The 16402-nt window shown below is 38.0% G+C and overlaps 1 protein-coding gene across 2 annotated transcripts in view; it reads right to left on the bottom strand.

The window, feature by feature from the left end:
* TCAIM (T cell activation inhibitor, mitochondrial) overlaps positions 1 to 16402 on the bottom strand; it is a 71581-nt gene that overhangs the window by 30552 nt on the left and 24627 nt on the right. For both annotated transcript variants that reach the window (XM_003809307.6, XM_003809308.7), the window contains exon 5: positions 11203 to 11455. In XM_003809307.6, the coding sequence (XP_003809355.1) occupies positions 11203 to 11455 (253 nt within the window). The remainder of the gene's footprint in view (positions 1 to 11202; positions 11456 to 16402) is intronic.

Here is a 16402-nt window from a genome sequence, read left to right as displayed (position 1 = left end):
CACTTTGGCCTCCCAAAGTGCTGGGATTACAGGTGTGAGCAACTGTGCCTGGCCTGGCTTTTTAATGCTAGCCATTCTAACTGGTATGAGATGGTATCTCACTGTGGTTTTAATTTGCATTTTTTTTTTTTTTTGAGACAGAGTCTCGCTGTGTTGCCGTGGAGTGATCTCGGCTCACTGCAACCTCTACATCCCAGGTTCAAGCAATTCTCCTGCCTCAGCCTCCCGAATAGCTGAGATTACAGGCACCTGCCACCATGCCTGGCTAATTTTTTGTATTTTTAGGAGCATGGGGTTTCACCATGTTGGCCAGGCTGTTCTTGAACAGCCTTTGATTTGCCTGCCTTAGCCTCCCAAAGCACTGGGATTACAGGCGTGAGCCACCATGCCCAGCTGCATTTTTCTTATGATTAGTAATATTGAGCATTTTTTCATACGCCTGTTGGCTGCATGTACATCTTCTTTTGAAAAGTGTCTGTTCATGTCTTTGCCTGCTTTTTAATGGGGCTGTTTTTTGCTTGTAAATTTTTTTTTTTGGGGGGGTAGGGTTGGGGACAGAGTCTCACTCTGTCGCCCAGGCTGGAGTGCAGTGGCACGATCTCAGCTCATTGCAACCTCCACCTCCTTGGTTCAAGTGATTCTTGTGCCTCAGCCTCCCGAGAGCTGGGATTACAGGCATGTGCCACCATGCCCAACTAATTTTTGTATTTTTAGTAGAGATGGGGTTTCACCATGTTGGCCAGGCTGGTCTCAAACTCTGGACCTCAGATGATCCACCCACCTCAGCCTCCCAAAGTGCTGGGATTACAGGTGTGAGCCACCGCACCCAGCAGTTTGTAAGTCTTAAGTTCCTGATAGATTCTGGATATTAGACCTTTGTCAGATGTATAGTTTGAAAGTACTTTCTCCCATTCTGTAGGTTGTCTGTTTACTCTGTTGATATATCGTTTCTTTTGCTGTGCAAAAGCTCTAGTTTAATTATGTAACATTTGTCAATTTTTGCTTTTGTTGGAATTGCTTTTGGCATCTTCATCATGAAATCTTTGCCAGCCCCTATGTCCAGAATGGTATTTTCTATTTTCCCTTAGGATTTCTTTTTATTTTTAATTTTCATGGGTACATAGTAAGTATATTTATTTGGTACATGGTATCTTCTTTGATCTGCTGGTTAAGAGTGCTTTAATTTCCACAATTTTGTGAAATTTCCAGTTTTACTTCTGTTGTTGATTTCTAACTTCATCCCATTTTGGTCAGAGAAGATACTCTGTATATTTATCTTTTGAAATCTATTGAGACTTAATTTGTGGCCGAAAATATGGTCCATCCTAGAAAACGTTCCATGTGGACTCGAGAAGAATGTGTATGCTGTTGTTGTTAGGTACAGTGTCTTGTATATGTCTGTTAGATCCAGCTCCTTAATTGTGCTATGCAAGTCCTCTGTTTCCTTACTTATTTCTTGTTTGGTTCTTCTATACACTATTGAGAGTGGAGTATTGAAGTGTCCAGCCATTATTGTAGAACTTTCTATTTCTCTCTTCAATTCAGTCCACTTTTGCTTCATATATTTTGATGATCAGGTATTAGGTAGATAAATATTTATAGCTGCTATCTCTTGTTGTTGTGGAGCCTTTTATTAATATATAATAATCTTCTTTTCTCTTGTAATCTTTTTAAATTTAATGTCTATTTTGTCTCATATTAGTATAACTCTCTTTTGGTTACTATTACATGGAATACTATCTTTTTCCACCCTTTCACTTTCAACTCTGGATCTAAAGTGACTCTTCTGTAGATAGCATATAGTTGAATCATGTTTTTTATTATTTATTTATTTATTTATTTTTGAGACGGAGTCTCACTCTGTTGCCCAGGCTGGAGTGCAGTGGCACGATCACGGCTCACTGCAAGCTCCGCCTCCCAGGTTCAAGCGATTCTCCTGCCTCAGCCTCCCGAGTAGCTGGGGCTACAGGTGCCCGCCACCATGCCCAGCTAATTTTTTTGTATTTTTTAGTAGAGATGGGGTTTCACCGTGTTAGCCAGGATGGTCTCAATCTCCTGACCTCGTGATCCACCTGCCTTAGTCTCCCAAAGTGCTGGGATTACAGGCGTGAGCCACCTCGCCCGGCCAAATCATGTTTTTTAAATTCACTCTGCCAGTATTTGTCTTTTGGAAAGTTTAATCCATTTACATTTAAAGTAATTACTTATAAGATACAACTTAATTCTGTCATGTTGCTATTTATTTTCCATGTGTCTTACCGCTTTTTTGTCCCTTATTTCTTGCATTACTATCTTCTTTTGTGTTTAATTGATTTTATTTTTTTTGTGGCAAAACATTTAAATTCCTTTCTCGTTTCCTTTTGTGTATATTCTTTAGGTATTTTCTTATGGTTACTGGGGGGATTACATTTAACATCCTAAAGTTATAACACCCTAATTTGAATTTATACTAGCTTAACTTCAATAACAAAAACTCTGCTCCTTTACTAGCTCTCCCCAACTCTTTCAGTTGTTACCACAAAATTATCTTTATACATTGTCCAAAAACATAAACTAATAATACTTTTAATAAATATATTTTTTAGGAAGAGTAGTGATAGTTCTTTTTAAAAATGGCTTTGTTGGAATACAATTCATATACCATATAACTCACCCATTCATCCATTTTTAGTATGTTCACAGAAGTGTACAACCACCACCACAGTCAATTTTAGTATACTTTCATCACTTGAATAAGAAATCACATACCCATTAATAGTCCTGCTCTCCAGCCCTACCAACCACTAATCTACTTTCTGTTTCTCTAGATTTGCCTATTGTAGGTATTTTACATAAAATGGAATCACACAGTATGTGGTTGACTGCAATCAGCTTCTTTGACTTAGCATGTTTTCAAGGTTCATCCATGTCGTAGTAAGTATCAGTACTTCATTCCTTTTTCTGGTTAAATAATATTCCATTATATGGATATGCCACTTTTTAAAAATCCATTTATCAGTTGGTAGACATTAGGTTATTTCCACTTTTGGCTATTATAAATAATGTTGCTATAAGCATATTTTTGTGTGAATGTCTGTTTTCATTTCTCTTGAGTGTATACCTAGGAGTGGAATTCTTGGGTCACATAACTCTGTTTAATATTTTGTAGTATTGCCAAACTGTGTTCTACAGCAGCTGCACCATTTTATATGGAGGAGAGTTCCAATTTCCCTACCTGCTCACCAACACTTGTTATTCTCTTTTAGAATATAGCCATCATAGGGTATGAAGTGGTAACTGGTTGTGGTTGTCTATTTGACCTTGGCCTGTGCTACAGTTTAGATATTTGTCCCCTCCAAATCTCACGTTGAAATTTAATCCCCAATGTTGGAGGCAGGGCCTGGTGGGAGGTTTTGGGTCATGGAGGCAGAACTCTCATTAATGGCTTCATGTCATCCTCATGATAATGAGTGACTTCTCACTATTAGTTTCCATAAGATCTGATTGCTAAAAATAGCCTGGCGCCTCCTCCTCTCTTTTTTTCCTCCTTTCTTGCCACATGATGCTTGTTCTTCTTTCCCTTCTACCATGAGGGGAAGCTTTCTGAAGTCCCTACCAGAAGCAGATGCTGATGCCACACTTCTTGTACAGCCTGCAGAACCATGAGCCAAACAAACCTCTTTTCTTTATAAATTACCCAGCCTCTAGTATTCCTTTATATTATAGCAATGCAAAATGGACTAAAACAGCTTGATTAAAAATGATTTCATTATAATTGCAGCAATATGTAATACATATATTACATGTATTGTTATAAGATCCAAATAAAAAGAAAAAAACTGATAATAAAATGAAGCCAAAAGAACATTAAAAGGTATATAAAAATGAATGCCAGAATACCATGTACAAGGACTAATGCTGGACTGTGAAATCATTTGGTTCAGTTCCTAGGGTCATGATGCTTTTGAAATAAAAATAGTAACTCAAGCGAAGCTCAGTTTTCCATGGATTTAAGAGATGAAAAAAGAAAGCCATGATCCAAATTACAATAAAGTTAAAATTGCATAAATTTTACACTCCTAGGCTTCAAACTGTATAAAACAAAGGAGTTTAGACCAATAACAGCCTTTATTTTATTTTCACTTCCTGAAGTTCATAAAGCAATAGTTTTTTAATTTTTATATTTTTTTTGGAGAGACAGGGTCTCACTCTGTCACCCAGGCTTGGGTACAGTGGTGTGATCACGGATCACTGCAGCCTAGACCTCCTGGGCTCAGGTGATCCTCCTGCCTCAGCCTCCTGAGTAGCTGGGAGTACAGGCACATGCCATCACACCTGGCTAATTTTTTAATTTTTATTTTTCTACAGACAAGGTCTTACTAGATTGCCCAAGTTGGTCTTAAACTCCTGGCCTCAAGCAATCCTCCCGCCTTGGCCTCCCAAAGTGCTGGGATTATAGTTAGAAGCCACTGCACCTGGCACCAAAAGCTTTTTATACTTCTCTGATGACAACACATGTTAAGAAATATTTCACATAGTGAACCAGCATATACACACACACCTGTATTTATGTGTATGTAACTAAACGAAGTATTTTGAGAAATAATACTTAAACTTACTACTAGAAATGCATTCACAATATATAGTTAAAATTAAAAAAAAGAAAGCAAAGCAAAACAACTTTGCTAGTCCTGAGTCACTAAATTGTGCATTATCACTTGTAATTTTAAAAACAGTGACTTAGCCTATAAACAAAGGGAAGAGTAAATAAACGCACGATATGAGTTAAATCATGACTATCAAATCCCAAACATTTTATAGAATAGTTCCAATGTTGTAGGTGTCCAATATGGTATTTCATGAACACAAAAATTGATTCAAAGTTTAGACACTGAAAGTGAAATGTAAATATATTTGAGCTAAGGTCAAATAGAAAAAAAGGAACTCTGACATTCACTGGTATCTTAGTAGCTGTAAGAATAGTATTTCAATGGTCTTTTTCTAGTTCAATGACATGTTTGTTCAGTGGGATAGACATTTCATATGGAATTGTTTTGCTTATATAAAATGGATCTGGTTAGCTCCTCTCAAATACAAGCTATATAATTAAAGTACATTTTTGTTTTAACATAATTTGATAATCAAAGAATATACCCAAAATATAGAAATACAAAAATTGACAACACGGAACAGCATTTCCTAATTTTTTTTAGACTGGAACATTCCTTTTATAATTTTATATAATTTTCAAAAACTACTTAGGTATTAAAATTTTCTTTTCTTTTCTCTTTTTTTCAGACAGAGTCTCACTCTGTCACCCAGGCTAGAGTGCAGTGGCACGATCTTGGTTCACTGCAATCTCTGCCTCCCGGGTTCAAGCAGTTCTCCTGCCTCAGTCACCCAAGTAGCTGGGACTACAGGCATGCATCATCACGCCTGGCTAATTTTTTTTTTAATGGAGATGGGGTTTCACCATGTTGGCCACCATCTTGACATCAAGTGATCTGCCCACCTCAGCTTCCCAAAGTGCTGAGATTATAGGCGTGACCCACCACACCTGGCCTAAAGCTTTCATTTTATCATTTTTATAGGTATATAACAAAGGAATGTTGAAGTAAGATAAAACACAATCTGAGAAATTCAAAATTACAAACCATGCCCTAAAATATACATTAAAATGTAATTAATGGATATAATATAAAAGTGGGTCAAATAGAGTTTTTATGATCTGATAAATCTCCGATTTTGTGTTTTTAAAAAACTCCTCCAGTCTAGGCAACCAAACAAGACCCTGTCTCAAAAAATATTAAAAAATAAAAATAAAAAAACTCAACTGATTTATTTTTATGATTTCTTATTTTAATTTAAAAATGCTAGGCCACAATTTTACCCTGCACTTCTCAGCAAAACCAAAAACAGATAAAATTATTTTGAAAGTTAAAGTCTATACTAAATAACACTGTAATTATATTTTCTCGTTTAACATAGTGCTCAGAAACATTAAAACCATCTTAACTTGCTTTCAAGATTTAATTAAAAAGAAAATTTTGGGCCGGGTGCAGTGGCTCACACCTGTAATCCCAGTGCTTTGGGAGGCCAAGACGGGTGGATCATGAGGTCAGGAGATCAAGACCATCCTGGCTAACACGGCGAAACCCCATCTCTACTAAAAATACAAAAAAATTAGCCGGGTGTGGTGGCAGGCGCCTGTAGTCTCAGCTACTCGGGAGGCTGAGGCAGGAGAATGGTGTGAACCCGGGAGGCGGAGCTTGCAGTGAGCCAAGATAGCGCCACTGCACTCCAGCCTGGGCGACTGAGCAAGACTGTCTTAAAAAAAGAAAAAAAAAAAAAAAAGAAAATTTTGATCCAATGAATGTAATTTGTAAATCAAGAGATCAGATTGATATAAATGGGCAGAATTACCATTTTTATGCTACTTCTGAACTATATAATTCAGCATGTGTTCCTTATGATTCCTCTCTATAATCTATACATGTAATGAAGATGAATTAAACAATACATGAATAAAAATTTAAACTGCATATGGCCAAAATGACCATGATGGCTAATAGGTTTTAGTAGACTTATAGGCACTATGAATCTCCCTACTAGGCAGTCACTTGATTCACATGATTTGAAAGCTCTGAAATGGTTCAACAGTTTTACAATTATTTGTAAAATAATTACAGATATAAAAAAATCAGTACAGTTTTCTCTTGCTGTACGTGAGGCATTAGTTCCAAGCCCACCCACGGGTACCAAAATCTGTGCATACTCAGGTCCTGCAGTTGGCCCCGCCAAACATGCATATACCAACAGTCGGCCTTCCCTATACATAGGTTTCACATCTTGCTAATACTGTATCTTCCTTCCTTCCTTCCTTCCTTCCTTCCTTCCTTCCTTCCTTCCTTCTCTCTTTCTCTCTCTCTCTCTCTCTATTACTATTTCAATAGTTTTTGGGGAGCGAATACGGTATTTTCAATCTGCTTTTGGTTGAAAAAAAATCCGTGTAAGAGTGGATCTGCACAGTTCAAACACACATTCTTCAAGGGTCAACTGTAATTGAAATGAGAAATTGATAGAGATACCATTCCAGCTTTTATGATATAAGCTCCTGGAACCCTTACTAGGAAAAACTACCATATATTAAAACATTGAACAAACCCTCAGCAGAGGTTCCTTCAAACTGGGCAATGCTCATGCTTGGGGAAAGGTCAAGGGGCTCTGGACCTATGTGAACATGCTAGAATTGGGAAACCAGGTTATGTTAGGGAGATAAGAGATATGAAACCTTTCAGATGAGTACAGGTATTATAATGCTACATCAGCACGGTAAGACATGCTGGTAAAGGGATTTAGCCTACCCTGCATTTCACTCTAACGGCCCAATGAGCAGTATTCCTTGTCTTGTCTTGGTTCAGTGTAGTGCTGTCCTCTCTCTCCTACCCAACCTGGAATTTTTGCTCTAAAATTACACATTCTTAAGCTAAACTCAAACTCCATGAGTTGTGATGATCTGGTTCAGGTAAATCAATAAGATGTCAATGCTTAAGAAATATAATCTAGCCGGGCATGGTGGCTCATGTCTGTAATCCCAGCAATCTGGGAAGCTGAGGCAGGGGGATCGCTTGAGCTCAGGAGTTTGAGACTAGCCTGCACAACATAGTGAGACCTTGTCTCTACTAAAAATTTAAAAATTAACCGGGTATGGGCCAGGCACGGTGGCTCATGCCTGTAATCCCAGCATTTTGGGAGGTTGAGGTTGGTGGATCACCTGAGGTCAAGAGTTCGAGACCAGTCTAGCCAACATGGTGAAACCCTGTCTCTACTAAAAATACAAAAATTAGCCAGGGGTATGACGGTGTGTGCCTGTAATTCCAGCAACTCAGGAGGCTGAGGCAGGAGAATGCTTAATCCGGGAGGCAGAGGTTGCAGTGAGCCGGAGGTTGCAGTGAGCCGAGATAGGGCCATTGCACTCCAGCCTGGGCAACAGAGTGAGACTCCATCTTTAAAAAAAAAAAAAAAAAATTAGCCAGGTATGGTGGCACATGCCTGTAGTCCCAGCTACTCCAAAGGCTGAGGCGGGAGGATCACTTGAGCCCAGGAGTTTGAGGCTGCAGTGAGCTATGATCATGCCACTGCACTCCAGCCTGACAGAGTAAGACCCTGTCTCAAAAAAAAAAGAAAGAAAGAAAGAAAGAAATTAAAAAAAGAAATACTATCTAAGGCCCTTCAATATAAGCATAAAAAAACTAAAAAAAAAAACAAAAAACAAAAAACCTATCTACTGTAATGCTATGCCACTATTAATTTCACTTTATGAAGCTAAAAAAAGAAAGGCTCTAACTGCTTAATAATGGGTTTACTTTAATTTCTGTAAAGATAAAATAGCTGTTGACAAGATGGATAATAATAATCAGTGATTTAGAAAGCTAAATTTCCACTGACTTCAATTTCTAAAACAGTGGCTTTTTCTTTTTTTGAGACAGAGTCAAACTCTGTTGCCCAGGCTGGAGTGCAGTGGCGTGATGTTGGCTCACTGCAATCTCCACCTCCCCGGTTCAAACGATTCTCTTGCCTCAGCTTCTTGAGTAGCTGGGACTACAGGTGCCCACCACCATGCTAATTTTTTGTATTTTTAGTAGAGACGGGGTTTCACCGTGTTAGCCAGGATGGTCTTGATCTCCTGACCTTGTGATCCGCCTGCCTCGGCCTCCCAAGGCATTTTTTATGTTGCTATCCTCTTAAAGGGTAGACAACAAGTCAGAGGGACTTGTTTTTTGAGCTTGTCCTCATAACTGTCAAAATAAAAGCTTGAATTTAAAATAAAGCTGACTTTTGAGGAAATCAAGAATTCACAGCAACATAACTTATCTATGCATAGAAATTTTCCTTAAGACAATGTATCTTTCACTAAAAATAGCAGATTTTTTAAGTTAACATTAATGAAATTAACAGAAGCACTTTAAGAAAAAATGGCCCTCTACATTCATTGCTAAGTGACTTCTATTGCTACGCTATGTATGTTACTTTGCATTCACATATTAAAGCCCGAGTTCTTCAAACTGAGCCTCTAGCACATCACATTTAGTTATTCAACAATTCTTTAGTTCAGTTCAATGAAAATACTGGATGGATTCTATGAATCTATGAAGTAGATTAGTAGACACAGAGATTATCAAAACATATTCCCTACTCTTAAGAACTCATATAGTCTAATGTAATATAAGAAAGTCTCCTTTTACTAAAGACTAAGGAATTTTATTGGATAAATGACATACAAATAAAAAAATTATAAATACTGAGCTTAGATAAGGAACCCAGTTGAATACACTTATCTTGTTGAGTTGGCTTTCTATAGTTTCAATGTATTTTCACTACTTTGCCGGGTGTCTAAGTCCAGTTCTAGGTCCTTGGGGGCACTCCCAGCTGCACATCCAGCTCCAAGTAAAAACTGTGTTCTACGAAATACTCAACTGAACCACAGACCAATTGCTTCTCTGAAATCCTTTAATACATTATTCTTAGGCCCTTTTAACTTGAGTGAAGTCCAAAAACTGTTACTTTTGCTGTTTTGGCTTGATGTATTCAATCTCACTGTTTTCTATACTCTTTAGGCCAGTAATCCCCAACTTTTTGTTCATCTAGACACAGCGCAAGATAAGTACAACAATATTCTCCCGCGGGTGTAAGCAGAAGTTGTATGTGCCGTGTCCCACATAAAACCTGAAGGCAAGGCTGAGAACTTCTCTTCCAGTTTGTGCTCAGAGAAATCTACTTCAATTCCCACTGTAGCCTCTGTGTGCAATTAACCTTAAATTATCTCTTCTGTTTTTCTATACCAAAATTTTCAATTCAGCAACCTCTATGCCACCATGACTCTACTTTTTATTTATTTATTATTTTTTGGAGACAGGGTCTCACTTTGTCACCCAGGCTGGAGTGCAGTGGCACGATCATAGTTCACCGCAGCCTCAAACTCCTGTGCTCAAGGGATCTTCCTGCCTTAGCCTTCCAAGTAGCTAGAACTACAAATGTGTACCACCATGCCTGGCTAAATTTTTGTATTTTTTGTAGAGATGGGTCTCGCTATGTTGCTCAGGCTGGTTTTGAACTCCTGACCTCAGGAAATCCTCCCACCTAGGCCTCCCCAAATGCTGGGATTATCGGCATAAGCCACAGTGCCAGGCTCTTCATTTTTTACCTGACTTCTTACTGTGTCATTACTTCTGGTCCATCATTAAATTGTTATTCCCAAACCCACATTTCCATCTCAGAAGAGAATCTGAACAATTAAAGTCATCATATTTAGGGAAGTGATTTATCCATCAGTTATGCATATAGACAAATATCATAGACTATCACACGTAGGTACATACATACATGTCTTCAGACACATACTTCTATACTTTTCTGTACTAGACTCTGCTACCTTCCTACCTTTTCAGCCTTATTTAGAATCTAGCTAGGTAGCAAGGAGGAATCCCTTAGTATAGATAATCCACAAAGCAGGTATTATGCCAGTGGATAATGAAGGATCATTTACTATGCCATAATGAGAGAATCCTCTGATAAGCCACTGGACTTTTTAGATACAATCATAAGAAGAGAATGTGATGGTTCTTTATGAAATCCAAAAATGACTTAAAAAACATTAAGGTGACTTTACAAATAAGGCATGCCAAATAATAGAAAACATTTTATATACGATTTTTATAATTTAAAAAGTAACTCTTTAAAGCAGCTATTCTAGATGATATTTAATAATTTTGTCACCATGTATTTTTCTTATGTATGGATTATTACACTAAAGTACATCACTACTGAACTATCCGTTAGAAATGCCTAACACATGAAGAAGAGTAAAAAATATTTGTATAGTCTTAGGTATAGCCTTTCTCCATGTACCGGGGGTAACTTGAATAGAATTTTTAAAAGTTAAACAAAACAATCTCCTGCATGTGTTTGGTATCAAAAGACCACAACTTTAAATACAGTTGGAAGTATTTTGGCAGCTTTAAGTAAGAAACATGAAATATATTTTTCATAATGATTACTGGATTAACTAGACTGATAGTATTACTTTTCCTGGAAAATTAGGTTTTAATTTTAAATGTGAACTACACTTTTTATTTATAAAAAAATGTTTTTGCCATCCCAATAAATCAGTGTCATAAACACAAACTACAAATACAGTTTAGTTAGATAAAAACTTTTACATACGTGAGAGTTGTTTCCACTCTCGAGACTTGTTCAAGGTCTTCATCAGGGTCCTTGAATCCAGTAAAGGAGTAATAAGACTTGTCCCATTTGATGGGCCTGTCAGGCATCCTTTTAGCTTCTTTGAGAGGCTGGGTATGCACATTAGTATTCAAGCTTTGGATATGTTCAACAGATAAACTGCAGGAGTTGAGAATATATAACACTGTGCTTAGCAGATCTCTGGTGTGCAAAGTAAATTTGACTGCTCGAAATCCTAGAGAATATAATTCCCCCAAACAATTAATACAGATGATTATTTGCTTTATTTCAACATATATAAAATCAAAATCTTTTAAAACACTCTATTACTGATTTAAATTCGTCCTATTAGCAAATCACCTGTAAATGGAAAATGACTTCCCTTCTCTAAAACTACACCACACTATTTTTACCTTCATGAATTACTTCAATCATCAGCTCCATTTTCTAGTTTGGCTCCAGTGAATTACTTCAATCATCAGCTCCATTTTCTAGTTTGGCTCCAGTGACCAAACCCATCCCAGCCCAACAAGGGGATTTAGAATATTCTCAATTCTGTCGATAAATCTGGTCTCCTAAGAGAGAGAAAAGCTCTCCTATAAGCAGGTGTCCACCAAAGATAGTTTCTAGTGTACACTGTGACAGCAGTTCAGGTAAGAGGGGCCATATAATCTAGTCTCAGTGGTCACAGAACCCCATCTTGAATTTTCTCTATGATTGAAGGAGATGGTCCTCATACTTGCTCACTCCACTAGGTAGTAACCCAATATTTTCAGGAGTGATTTAAAATTCTCTAGTTGTTTAAAAGTTACTCCTGTAATCCCAGCACTTTGGGAGGCCAAGGTGGGTGGATTATGAACTCAGGAGTTTGAGACCAGCCTGACCAAGACGGTGAAACCCCGTCTCTACTAAAAATACAAAAATTAGGCCGGGCGCGGTGGCTCATGCCTGTAATCCCAGCACTTTGGGAGGCCGAGGCGGGCGGATCACAAGGTCAGGAGATCGAGACCATCCTGGCTAAAACAGTGAAACCCCGTCTCTACTAAAAATACAAAAAAAAAAATTAGCCGGGCGTGGTGGCGGGCGCCTGTAGTCCCAGCTGGAGGCTGAGGCAGGAGAATGGCGTGAACCTGGGAGGCGGAGCTTGCAGTGAGCCGAGATCGTGCCACTGCACTCCAACCTGGGTGACAGAGCGAGACTCTGTCTCAAAAAAAAAAAAAAAAAAAAAAAATTAGCCAGGCGCAGTGGTGGGCGCCTGTAATCCCAAGTACTCGGGAGGCTGAGGCAGGAGAATTGCTTGAACCTGGGAGGCGGAGGTTGCAGTGAGCCGAGATTGTACCACTGCACTCTAGCCTGGGTGACAGAGCAAGACTCTGTCTCAAAAAAAAAAAAAAAGTTATTGATTTTGATGTTGGGTAATCATTGGGCTAAGGTAAGTAATCTAAATTGTTAAGTCATCAATAAAAAATCCACTGGTTTGCTTTTTTTCTTTTCTGGGTGTTAGGCATGGTTCCAGCTTAATTTACATATCTTTTCAATCAACACTACCACCAACTATGCCATTATCATTTCTCTTGTCAAATGTGAAGGAACATAGATTAAGAATGAAGCCAGGGCTTAAATCTGAGTTGACACCAAGCCAAATATTTTCTCCACTACAACATGCTGACTCTTCGCTTTTTTAAAAAACTATTCTTAATTAGTTTTGAAAATTAAAAGCAAAATTCTCCTGTTAGCAGGCATACAACTTTACCATCTTTACTTGAGGTAATCACTATTAACAGGTACATATTCTTCCAGACCTGCTCTACCCAAGATGGTAGCTACTAGCACATGTGGCAATTTAAAATTAAATTGATTGAAATGAAATAAAAATTTAAAATTAAGTTCTTTGGCCACATTGGCCACATTTCAAGTGCTCAATAAGCATGCGGGGCTAGGGCCCACCATATTAGATGATGCAGATATGGAACATTTCCCTCATCACAGAAAGTTCTCTTGGGCAGCACTGTTCTTTGACCTTTTCCGTCTATGTGCTTGTATGTGTGTATCACGTATGAGGCCGGGGCAGTGGTTCATGCCTGTAATCCCACCACTTTGGAAGGCTGAGGCAGGTGGATCACTTGAGGCCAGGAGTTCGAGACCAGCCTGGCCAACAAGGTGAAACTCCGTCTCTACTAAAAATACAAAAATTAGCGGGTGTGGTGGTGCACTCCTGTAATCCCAGCTACTCGGGAGGCTGAGGCAGGAGAATCACTTGAACCCAGGAGGCAGAGATTGCAGTGAGCCGAGATTGTGCCACTGCACTTAAGCCTGGCAGCAGAGCAAGACTCTGCCTCAAAAAAAAAAAAAAAAAAAAGCATTTGCAACTGATGACAGACACCACAATTTAAATCATTGTCAGAGATACACATTCTACTTGCCACACCAACTTATGAGATCCAGAACATGCCAACTAAGAAATACTTTTTTTTAGTTCAATAATTTGGGTAAACTTAGAACTACTGGCAAGGGAATTATTCTAGTCAGTAAAGGAGGAAAGGAAAACCCAAATTGCTGCACTGGAGGTTAAGAAAAAATAGCTCATCCTCAGAAGTGCAAAGTCAAGGAGTAAATCTGTTTCTATCTCAATTTATCAGCTCATTATTTAATCCAACATAAGAGCTGCTATATAGTGAGGACTGCCTGTACCACACTGCAAATATCCTTTACTGGTTCCTCAGGATACATTCCAAGAAGAATTTTGTGGCTTTGGGGAGAGAATTCCAAGCTGCAGAGTTTGTAGTTTGCACTAATTTATATACCCATCAATAATGTGGGAAAATGTATTTTTACCATTTATGGGTATTACCAGCAAAAAAAGAAAAAAATTAATGGGCAAAAAATACTACCTAATTATTTCAGTTTGCGTTCGAATACTGAGGCTAAAGATTTTTTTTTTTTTTTTTTTTTTGAGACAGGGTCTCACTCTGTCACCCATGCTGGAGTGCAGTGGTGCCTGCCATCTTGCCTCACTGCAACCTCTGCCCCCTGGGCTCAGGTGATTCTCCTACCTTAGGCTCTCGAGTAGCTGGGACTACAGGCACATGCCACCACGCCTGGTTAATTTTTTGTATTTTTAGTAGAGACGGGGTTTTGCTATGTTGCCCAGGCTGGTCTGGAACTCCTGGACTCAAGCAATTTGCCTGCCTTGGCCTCTCAAGAGTGTTGGGATTACAGGCGTGAGCCACCACACATGGCCTAAAGATTTTTATATACTTAACTGACATTTATATGTGTTATTTCTTGAACTGTCTATTTATTGTCTTTCTCCATTTTTGGAATGGAACTACTCTGGTTTATTTTTAATTTGTAAAAACTCTTTATGTATTAGCATCATCTTTTTGTCATATATGCTATATCTTTTCTCCCATTTCTAGTTTAATTTTTTCTGTAACCTTTTACATTTTTTTTTTTTTTTAAATGACAGTCTCGGCCAGGTGCGGTGGCTCATGCCTGTAACACCAGCACTTTGGGAGGCTGAGGTGGGCGGATCACGGGGTTAAGAGATCAAGACCATCATGGCCAACATGGTGAAACCCCGTCTCTACTAAAAATACAAAAATTAGCTGGGCATTGTGGCGCTTGCCTGTAGTCCCAGCTACTCAGGAGGCTGAGGCAGAAGAATCGCTTGAACCTGGGAGGCAGAGGTTGCAGTGAGCCAAGATTGCACCACTGCACTCCAGCCTGGCGACAGAGTGAGACTCCATCTGAAAAAAAAAAAAAAAAAAAAAAAAAAAGACAGTCTTGCTGTGTTGTCCAGTTGTCCAGGCTAGCCTCAAACTCCTGGGCTCAAGTGATTCTCCCACCTCAGTCTTCTGAGTGGCTGGGAGTACAGGCTTGTGTCACCATGCCCAGCTATAAGCTATTTTTGTTTAAGAAATCATTCAAAGTTAACCATTAACTGAAAGTAAAGGATTCTGTTTTTACTCAGCCAGAGCTGGCTACAGCTATTTGTCTTAGCATTAATTCACAGAAAGCTCTTAGCAAATCTTTAACTTATTTTAAAATTTATTCTAATAACAACATTTACTTCCTCATGAACCACCAAAAAGATACGGAGCTGAAGAAATAATTTCAGCCTTTAAGGATTTCAATGTATTAATAATGCTAAAGGCTCATAACATTTCAGTAATGAAAATCACTAATAAACATTTTACCTTATCACCATCTTAATTATTCAAAGCTGATTAATGATTTCTAGTGTTCTAGAAATAAAAATTTTTTAAAAATCTACTTGATTTTAATTTTATAATCAGGTAAAAATGTTACAGAAGTAAAAATGTTTTAAATCTTTGTCAGAGGGCCAATCTTTGTTATAAAGGCAAAAGGAAAAATGATTAATTACAATATTTTAAAAGAAGAATAGATAATGTGGTATACAAATCAAAACACTGGACTAGGAATAAGGAGACGTTAGTTCTAGTACCAGCTCTGTCCCTAATTTGCTGTGTGAAACTTCCTAAGTTTTCCACTAAGCTTTTAAATTCAGTTTACTCTTTAACTCCATGTATATTCAATATTTAAGACAAATCCAGCTGAGAGTGGTAGCAGAAGCACTAGTGGTAGCTGTAGGAACGAGCTCGACTCTTTCAACCACATACAAATAAAAACAGATTGATGATAATATTTTTATTTTAACAACTATAAAGGATATAATCTGCCTCTAAAAATTCCATCTGTCTTCCTGGAGAAATAATGAAACCTAAGTAGACCACTACATATATGTAAGATGTTATTTACTTCCTAGCCTAATCTTGACCCTGACTAACAGGAGCATATATCTATTAAAAATATTTATGAATATTTGGTTTTACACTAGTAACAATCTATCTCAGTTGCTTATGAGACTCTCATGCCTAGGAACAGCACATTCATGTATTTAAACTTTCAAACAGAATTGTGTCACTTAGAGTGATCAACATGCTTATTATTCATTATTTACAGCATTCTTCAGTATACCTGTTCCTTCACAAAAGGGCTATGAATTGACTTTCTATCTTTAAATATTGAAGAATAGGGCTATTTTTAATAAAACTCTAAGTCAGAGGTAGATGGAGAAACTGCCAAGAAAAGGAATTTGTGACTCCTGATCTCCCATATTCAATTATGAGAAAATAAAAGGTAAGAGATCATATACTAT

This window comes from Pan paniscus, chromosome 2 (assembly GCF_029289425.2).
Source record: "Pan paniscus chromosome 2, NHGRI_mPanPan1-v2.0_pri, whole genome shotgun sequence".
Classification (NCBI taxonomy): Eukaryota; Metazoa; Chordata; class Mammalia; order Primates; family Hominidae; genus Pan; species Pan paniscus.
Note: the sequence above shows the minus strand (reverse complement) of the source record. Positions and strands in the feature narration are given on the sequence as shown.